The 10,024-nt window shown below is 34.1% G+C and overlaps 1 protein-coding gene and 1 long non-coding RNA gene across 2 annotated transcripts; one reads left to right on the top strand and one right to left on the bottom strand.

Moving 5' to 3' along the window:
• The first annotated feature begins 2,488 nt into the window (after nucleotides 1-2,488).
• On the top strand, nucleotides 2,489-3,402 carry LOC128194104 (uncharacterized). The gene is made up of 2 exons (XR_008245417.1): nucleotides 2,489-2,604; nucleotides 3,082-3,402. It is a non-coding gene; the product is annotated as an uncharacterized LOC128194104 (long non-coding RNA).
• A 171-nt stretch (nucleotides 3,403-3,573) lies between these two features.
• LOC108320480 (glycosyltransferase BC10) lies at nucleotides 3,574-8,796 on the bottom strand. Its single transcript, XM_017551902.2, has 2 exons — nucleotides 7,617-8,796; nucleotides 3,574-4,492 (listed from the first exon to the last, which is right to left on the bottom strand). The coding sequence occupies exons 1-2, from the start codon at nucleotides 8,118-8,120 to the stop codon at nucleotides 3,851-3,853; spliced, it is 1,146 nt and encodes a 381-aa protein (XP_017407391.1). The 5' UTR covers nucleotides 8,121-8,796; the 3' UTR covers nucleotides 3,574-3,850.
• Nucleotides 8,797-10,024: the final 1,228 nt, after the last annotated feature.

A 10,024-nucleotide genomic window follows, 5' to 3' on the forward strand; every position in this document is an offset into this window, starting at 1 on the left:
GGCGACTCGCTATGCAAATCCATTCGCACAGCGAGTCTGCATAATCTATAGAACGAAATTCTGCAGAATTATGCAACTCAACCACTCTTTACCAATTCTACTCAACTTTCCCAACTTCTAACACTCCTAACTCGATGTATATACTTAATTGGACTACACTAAATGATTCTACACATTCCTAACCCCAATCTAAAGTGTTTATGCACCAAACTCTACTCTAAAACCTCCAATTCATCAATTCAGAGACTCAAAACCAATTCTACCACTTTGAACCTGTTCTTGACCATTTTGGTGACTCAAACCAGTCACATATGACCTGTCTAAACTACCCATGCAGCCTCTAATAACACTTGATCTCTAATACTCAAATTCACTACCTCTCTTCCTCTAAATTGACTTAAAACAAGCACAATTTACTTCACTTCATAATTCATCACTATCACAACAGATTACTCACATCAACTACCTCCAACATACTCAATTACAGCACTTAGAATTCATCCAAAACAGTTCCGTAACAACACATTACAGTTTCATATATTACACATTCTAGTACATACTATTAAATTACTCAGGATACAACCAGTGACACAAAACAGCATACTAATTCAGAATTTATCATACACGCATATCATATAATCAATTGAGATAAAGTTTCTAGCTCCCCTTACCTCAGAGACCGACAAATCAACTCACAGATACCCCAACTATACCTTGCACTGCAAGGGAACTCAACAGAAACCTACAACTCACCAATTGGTGATAGAGAACAACACTTAGAACCTAAATTGAGCTATAAATTGGAAAGAGGAACAGTTAACCACATGCAATACAGAATCATTGCATGCTCACAGTCCAGAGAAGAACGGACAGAAATGGAAACCACTTACCAGCTGAAGAACACGAATTTGATCGGTCCAAAACGAAGCACTCAACGTCAGGATCGCCCAGGCACCTCCTGATCGTTGAACAGATAACTCAACAGAGAGAATTTGTAGAGAGAAGTCAGAGAACTATGAGGAATAGAGTTCTAGGGAGAAGGAATATAAAAATTCAATTTATATTATAAGATTATTTTAAAGTTAAAATAATCTATCTCATTATTTTAATACACCAATTTACTTTATAACACTCTATTTTTCAGGTCTTTACAATAACAATTAAAGATAAAATAACACATTCTTCAGCATTATCGAATAGAAGATGTAATAAGCAAAAGCCAAAATTCAATTGTAGCTCTTTATTATTTTATAAATTTGAGTATTTTTAATTGATTTTATTTTAATATATTAAGTATTTAAAATTTTATATTTTTTATTTAATTTTTTTTGTTAATTAGACGATGGATTCTTATCTTTATCTTATTTTATTACTTATTTATTTCTGCTCTGCTGGTTAATAGATATAAGATTTTATGATGAATATAAAATCCTATTACAATTAATATAGATTTTGATAGTTTTTATTAAAAATTCATTAGATAACAAAAGACCCATCATTTATCAGTGGTGATACTGAGAATTCCTTAATTGCAAGTGTGATGAAAACCATATGTTCTTAATATGTAAATACAGATAAGATAATACAATACAATAATAACCATGTTACCCAAACAAATTAAACATCATAAACTTTTTAAAAGAAATACAAAAATTCAATTAAAAATATATAAATTTATAAATTACTTTAAACTTAATTAACTTAGTTTATCATCGCATATGAAACATGTGGTGTTTTATATGATAAAGTTATCAGCTTACAGCACCTTGTTTCTCACGAGGCTGATCCTCTGGAACCTAAGGTAAATTTGGTTAACTTTGCTAGATTTTTTACTGCTCACATGATGATGTTTTTATGATATTTGAATCTGTGACTATGGAATTGCTGAGCAGTCTGTATGTTTACTTAAATTACATGTGGAATTCAAAAGGAAGAAAACGAAGTAAAAGGAAATTATAAGCAGGGTCTATGGTTCCAATCTATTCAGGAAAAATTTTGGCCTGCTGCTTTAGATATAGAATAGAAGTTGTTAGAACTTTTCAACAGTTGAGAGAATTGGACATAACTATAGTTTCAGGGATCATTATTATTAATACGCAGTTACACTACTATAATTTATGCAACAAACTGACTGAATGGCTTTGTTGGAAAATTGAGCTTGGATGAGCACTTATAGAATTGAAAACAAGATAAAATGTCTTGATTATTACAAGGGATGGGAAAAATTTGATGACTTGGATACTAAGTAATTAATGTTGGAAAATCAGAGTATTAGTCTAAGCTCAGTGAAAAAAAATAAAAAAGTTGATCGTCCTTATAAGGATGAAGATCCATAATCTTATTCTCTTGATTTTAGATTGAAGGTAATGTCAATCTCTATACATGGATTGAGCTTATGTTACATTGGTATTGGAAATCTAGGTATGTGTGAATCTAAGATGAATAGCCCATAAATTATCTTTCTGGTGATCGCAGGTGTTGACTGTTACAAAGTTCCAAGGAGGTGGCGCATTCAATGTTATTCCAATTAAAGTCACAATTGGTGGCACCCTCCGAGCTTTTTCTAGAGAAAGATTGAAGCAACTTATACAGCGCATTGAGCAGGTATACCTTGAACTAAACCCACTTACTAAGATGATATTAGAAGTTTATCTTGATCAAGTTCTTTAGAACTATCATTTCTCAATGTAATGAGGTATGTAGGACATTCCATACTATCTGAAATTAATGATATCTTCAATGATATACAATATCACCTCACACTAATCTACTAATTTCTTTCTTGTGGTTGTTGTTAAAGCTAATAGCTTGATTATAATTGCATTGGTTATTAAAAAGATGTTATTATGATACATTGAAAGTCTATTCAAACGAACTTATGAGTTTGAGAGTGAACATTTTCATGACTCTAAGAATAAGATCGTGGGCGTTCCCTTGCTAAACCCCGTAATGGTTTGAACTCCAACATCTCGCCTTTATACACAAGCTTATGAGTTTTGTGTTGCAACAAAAAAAGATTTCACTTGAATAGTATTTGTCACTTTATTTGGGTTAGGGGCTAAGGCTGATTCATTTATACAGGTTGTCATTGATCAAGCTGCTGTGCAGAGGTGTAACGCAACTATCAGATCCATTGATGAAACGGAACCTTTCTACCCTCCAACAGTAAATAATGATGACTTGCACAAGCTTTTTGTTGATCTTGCTGGGAATCTGCTTGACATCAATAAAGTTAATACTGACACTTTATTTGGGTTATATTTTCCTTTCAAACACTAGTTAGTTTACTGTTAAAACATGTCTTCTGTTTCTGTCATGTTTGGCAGTGACACTGGTACCACAACTATGCAGCAAAATAAGGTAAACAGAGGGGCTTGTTGGTGTTGCCAACTTGAAACAAAAGTATAATTCTGATATCTGGGTACGTTTCATAGCGCTGGCCTTAGCATCTTAGTTACAAGATAAACCAAGTAGCATATGGAAACTGCCAATTGAAAGAACCACAAACTAGATGCCTCAAAATACTATTATAGGTGCTAATGCATTTTTCAATGATCAGAAAAACAACTAGTGTTTACACATTAATCGCAAGACATATTCCAAAAAATAACTACAATATTTATTTATCTAATGAGAGATCCAATAAAGTATTAGTCAATATTTTGGCTAATACCAGTAAAAAAATGTTGTTTAGATTCAATGTCCTACACAACTAAATGCTGGAGGGGCAGCTCAAAATTTCGGCGATGCAGGGATGATGAATCATGTGACTGTAATGGAGTAGCAGATGACTAACTAACATGCTCCAGTCAGGCTCCTTCGAAGATACAGCTTATCAGTCAGGCGCTTCTCAAATTCCTAGTGTTTTGGTTGCTATGTCTAAAAGAGGGCCTAAAGCATTAGGTGCAAATTTTCTTGCAAATAAGAAGCAAAGCGAAGATGGCTGGTTATTATAAAGACATATCTGGTCTTGCAAAATTTTCTTGAAGAATTCCTCTTTGATGTCATCCTTCCCAAAAGTAGCTGGATGAGCACCACCCCTTGACCAGTCCACAAAAGTGAGGCTTCTATTTGCCAAAAGATGAGGGGTATTAATCGTTAGCATTGTCTGGAAATAGTGCTCATCAACGTAGCATTTGTGTGGAACACAGAATTCTTTGAGCTTGGGATAGTAAGTACTGTCTTCAACTATCCTAACGGCAAGTTCCCGGTTAACTTCAAACCACTGAGACCCCTTACGCCAGTCACTCATGTTGATCTCAGGTGCCATGTTTTCCTCATAGCGTCCTCTCCCATAAGGGCCAGGTTCATCAACTGCACCCATAAAGCTATACCTTGAGCGTGATATGTAACGGTACACAATGCTGAAGTTCTGGAGAGGAATGCAGGATTCGGATAAGAGGATAAACCATTCATTTGAGATATCAAGCAATGCATTGGCCAGAAGTCTTCTTTCAGCATCACACATACTCATCATTCCCCATTCAGCAACCTGTGAAGGAGAATGCTGATTAGAAATTTCTTAAAATCACAAAATATTCGACCTTGACCTATTCTTTGTCTAACAGTCACATTATGAAAATTTAGAACCGTACACAATTTGATGAACATCTCAGGGAGTGGGAATTAATATTTTGTAGTTAACCATTGAAAATATTCCTAAAACTTTTTAATGATTTTGCACAAATCCGTGATTGGTAAGAGTTAAAAAGTGGCAGACCATAGAAGAACTAATTCAGTTTCGTAGTTAACTGTGGTTATTAAGGCAAACATCTTTATTAAAAGAAGACTTAAATCTACTTTTGATCCCAATAGTTTCATGAATGTGCAGTTTTAGTCCCTATAAAATTTTAAATGTATAGATTTTGTCCTCCAATTTAACAAAACCAAGTAATTTTAATCCGCTATTAATGTACCATCTAATTGCTTACAAAAAATGCTACATGTATGTAAGTGATAACAGTGACAATTACTCATTTACTGATATATTTATAATAAATTTGACAATGAACTCTCTAATACATGTTATTATGACGAGTATGATGGAATGATATTAACGGTGGGAAAATAACTAATTTTGGAAAACTGGAGAACTAAATATGCAATACTTTTTTTATCAGGAAACTACTGTCACAAGAAGTGGACTTAAGCCTTTTTTTCCAATAAATATGCCAGCCTTAATAACCATTGTTAACTACAAACTGAATTAGTCCTTCAACGGTTCATCACTTTTTAACTGCTACCAATCACAAATTTGTGCAAAATCACAAAACAATATCCTTGGAAAAATTATTACCATAGCACACATTATATGTAGCATACTACAGATGGAATGCAGTACCTTTTAAGAAAAATCAATTAAACAGACCAAAGTGAAGAAATTTCCTTTTACCAGGGTATAATTCATACACGAAGAACCAGGAATGTGAATTTTTCTTTTCCTAATAAGATCTTATCCCAAAAAAATATGTCAGAGATCCAGACATTGGATAATTCCATGCTTAAAATGTAGAGAAAAGCACAATCTGAGTGAGACAAACTTCTTTGGAAGAGTCTCCCAGTTCTATTATAAATATAGAAATACTATACAGGGGGTTTACTTCTAATTAGGGACAGCTTGTTGCTAGAGTAGATCTATTAGACCAAAATCACAGGTTTAGTCAAGACCAAGTTTTAAAATCAATCAATTTGCCCAGCTGGATCCACTTTGACAGTGTAAACTAGGGGTGAACACTAGTCTGGGTGCACTGAACTTAAGGGATGCTCAGATCCAAACTAATCAATGTCCGTTGGTTTGGGTAAGCTCAGGTTTTTCAATTAAATTTTAGACAACTCAAATCAAACTGATCCAATCACTTTCTAGTGGGTTTAAATTAAGTCATAGATCTACTCATAAAACAGAAAAACAAATAGAAGGAAAAATAAAATCATAATTAAATGAGACAATGTTGATGAAAAGTTTCAAAAGTCAGAATTGTAGAATTTCCCGGACCCATGACCACCCTAGTGTAGACCCAGGGTCGTCCATTGATAGATATCCTTGGAGGTAAAGGAACGAGGGTTCAAGTAGCTTGGAATCTAAAGTTATCATCTCATCAATCATAACTTGGCTACAGCTCGCGTAGAAAAGTGTTTTCTATACAGACTTGGGAATAGAGACAAAATACATTACAAAAAGATAAAAGTATAATGTAAGGTGATAAGCGATTACAACTACATAAATTATTAATGGAATGAAGTTTGTGAATAAAACAGATATCTTTACGGGGAGAAATGGGTTGATCATCAAGAGACTCAGACAGTTTTGCAGTACAGAAAAAGACTGGGGTAGGAGATGAGTTATCTGTACTCTCCACAAGGTGTTCTTTAATTGGCATAGGGGGATGACATTGATAAGTGGTGAGAGAATGAGGATTGAAAGGCTTTAGATAGGAGAAACAAGCAAGAAAGGAACATGTGTGAAATACTTGGGAAATAGAATCCTATTCAACTGAAGATGCAAAGAAGGGACTATCCTTGAAAAAGATAATATCAACAAGCATATGAAAGAAATGTGTGGAAGGAGAATGACAGAAACGAACAATTTATCAAGATCATGAAAACATAAGCCAAAAACCCAAGTAGGAATATGAAATAAAGGTTCATCATGATACCATATGGAGTGAGGTACCTTGTTGTCAATAGTAGATGATATTCAACTTGTTAAGAGAGTGGGGGAATTTTTCCTTGTTATTGTGGTGTCGCTGCAGTTTGTCCTAGAGGTACCATTGCAGACATTGTTACACACCCACATGTGCAATTTTTTATAAGCAGCCTTTGCCTTCACATGTTTGTAACAAGCTTAAAACTTAATAAGCTTTAGTTTGACTGCGAGCATCAGAATCTAAAAATAAATATCTATAATTTATTATAGAATGTCTAAAATTACCTCTTAGCATTATTTTGTTATCTTAGAGTATCTTATCAAATCGTCCTCGTCGGCCTCTTGCCTTTGCAGCAAGCAGAAAGAAAGAGAGGAGAGAAGAGAGAATAGAGAAATGTGGGGTTAAAGTGGGAAAAAAAGATAGGAAGGAGGAAATATATAGTATGGAGAGGGCTAGTAGGAGTGGCAGGAAGATGGGATCCAGATACATATCTCATGCTTTAGAATAGACTGTTATCCTAGGATTCACATATTTCTTAGCAATTATCGTGATTTGTTTTCCATATTTAAGTAGAATTACCAGTCTATTAGTTAGTAAATATAAGGGTTGGAGTGTTAGTCTTTTGAATAAAATGTTGTATTAAGCCTTAATCATAATGTTTATAGACCTTTTAACAAACATGTATGAAACACAGGAATGGGATCTGATCATCATTTAATATGACCATAAATTAGCAGCACCCATCATAAAACTCCATAATAAATGTGGATGGGTTGAAACACCAAAAAATAAATGGCATTGCATTGCTGTGGCCTACGGCTAATAACATAGAATTTGGATGAAAAACGAGCAGATGAACAATTGTAAACAAGGAAATCCATATAGATAATGATTTTCCAAAAGAATACGTATAGCACCTAACACCATGAGACATTCAAAGCAAAATTCACATCGAATAAAGCTGGATTATACCTGGCTTGGGATCTGTCTTTTATGAAAAACTGATGATGGTGGAAAATCCGCACTATAGGAAGGCAGCGAATGAACATAGATTGAATAAAGCCTCTCATTCCCTTTAAAGAACTTCTCCCAGAGTGGTGCCATTGGCAACGGTCCCTTGGTCAAGAACATGAAGGCAATCTTGGGAGTTCTTTTAAAGGGATAACTCTTGATCCTCGGAACAGAAGTAGCTCGCCAGAAGAGCTCAGTGTCGTTCATGGAATGCAGCAAACCGGATGGAGGCCTAATCCAACTTTCTATGGTCACTGGCTGCTCAAAGCAAGGTCTAATGGTAGACTGTATCAAAGCCACATTATGAATACCAAAATGCCTAATCATGTACATGCTAAGAAACGAAGCACTCAGACCAATAACCAAAAATACCAAGAAGAACTTCAGAAGCCTCAAAGGGAAGGGCCTAGAGGGAGTAGTTCTCAATGCAGCAGGGTCCTTCCCTTCTTCCATTCTAGACTGCATGGTTTTTCCTCAGCTATCTACCAATCAAACCAAGGATCACAGTACTCTTGTTCCTTCACACATAATCAAATCTCACAAACACCTCATACGCATCAAAAGCCTCACTTTTCAACGCAAAACCAAATCAACACAAACGTGCCATAACATTCAAATTTCTACCACATGGGGCATCCTTAGTTCTTTATTGGGAGAACCAACGAGAAGCCATATCAAATAACAGATCAAAACCCCAACCAAGCACGAGATCACATCAAACAACGAAACAAAATCAGCTTCCAACAAAACCAACAATGCTCACACCGTTCAAATACCAGAAAGACCCGACTTACGAACAAATCAAAAGCTTGTTGCCCCGTTTTCTCGGAAAGGGTGGAAACGGCATTGGAGGGCGGATTGGTGAGGGAAGAAAAGCAAGAAAAAATAGGCAGAAAAGCGTGAGAGGCGCATTACCATGATGCCATGTTAAAAAGCCAGTTACATACACGGTTCAATCAATGGAAAAGAATAACGTTTGGTGGATCCCTTCATGCTTTTCTCCCTCGCTCTTGAATAACGCCAAATTTCAATGGAAGTGGGAATTATGCTATCTCTGCACTTTCATTCATCACTGTGCAGAAAAACGTGCTAAGTGTTGTTTCTAATTTTCTTTTTCTGTTTTAGGCTTTGAATAGAGCTTAAGTTAAAGGTTGAAACGGGTAATCCTAGATAGGAGAGAGAAAAATAAAAAATAAAATAAAACAAAATAAACGGCAGCATGATTATCTTAAAACCTATTATTACTAACCTAAGATCAGTTTCATAGATTTTTGTCTGTTGCTTTTTGAGCTTAAGTTGTTGCTGTCGTTTTGGGTTTGGTTGGAATCGGCCCACACCATTCATGTTGGTTTCTAGTTTCAATATTCATATATACATTTAATTTTTCATTCAATTCATCTACAACTATGATCCTTCATTAAAAGCTACTTAATCTAGTTTTTATGCACACAATCTCCTATGATTTTAGCATCTTCAATTTAAACTATACCATTACTGTAATCCTTAAAAAAAATGTGAAATACATATAGTGTGTTAAAATGAGTTTAAATTCGTGAATCAACATGACTTATCAGAGTTTGAGTCGAGTTAGATTGAAAAAAAAATGAATTTTGATACAGATAAATTTTGAATCCGACCTACTAAGAACTTGGTTTACTTGGATTAAATCCATGGTGAGTCAGGTTAACTCACTAACACATTTAATTTTATTTTTTGTATTTATTTTTGGATTATATTTAGAGTTTAAAATGATTTTGGATTATAATATATATTTTATTTTGAATTGGTTTTGAAATTTAATACATTTTGTATTGAAATTTATTTAAATTAGAATTAGAATTTTTTTTTTGAACTGAAAAAAAAAAACATTGTTATTAAGTGAATCACTAAGTCAAACCGTTTAATCCATCAACCCATGCCTACTAACCCATGGTGAGCCGGACTAAAGTATAACTTTTTCAGCTCATTAATAAGTAAATTGGGTTGGGTTAACTCACTAAATAATAAACTCATGATAAGTCGTATCGAATTAGGTCGGGTGCTCATTTTGACAACACTAAATGCATTATAAAAATTATAGTTTAACAAAAACTTCAAAATTACACAAGAATAAAAACTAAATAATGAATTAGATATCAATATAAGAATTTATTTGATACCTTTCCTTTTTTATTTTTCTTCTTTTTATACCATATTACCAAATATTAGAAATTAAGAGCAAATACTTTAATGCAACGTTGAGTTATAATCTTGAAAAAAAAATATAACTTTTCTTGTAGCATTTTACCATCTATGATTAGAGGTGTTGGTTATGTCTATGTTGTTAGAATTTTCTACAAGCACATGTTGGTTGAAAATTCCCCATCATG

This window comes from Vigna angularis, chromosome 9, assembly GCF_016808095.1.
Source record: "Vigna angularis cultivar LongXiaoDou No.4 chromosome 9, ASM1680809v1, whole genome shotgun sequence".
NCBI classification, from domain to species: domain Eukaryota; kingdom Viridiplantae; phylum Streptophyta; class Magnoliopsida; order Fabales; family Fabaceae; genus Vigna; species Vigna angularis.

Bases quoted from the DNA above. Each gene is read 5' to 3' on its own strand.
- LOC108320480 (XM_017551902.2), bottom strand. From the start codon at position 8,120: ATGCAGTCTAGAATGGAAGAAGGGAAGGACCCTGCTGCATTGAGAACT. The intron at 4,493-7,616 runs GTATAATCCAGC...TCTCCTTCACAG, and splicing joins AAAGACAGATCCCAAGCCAG to GTTGCTGAATGGGGAATGAT.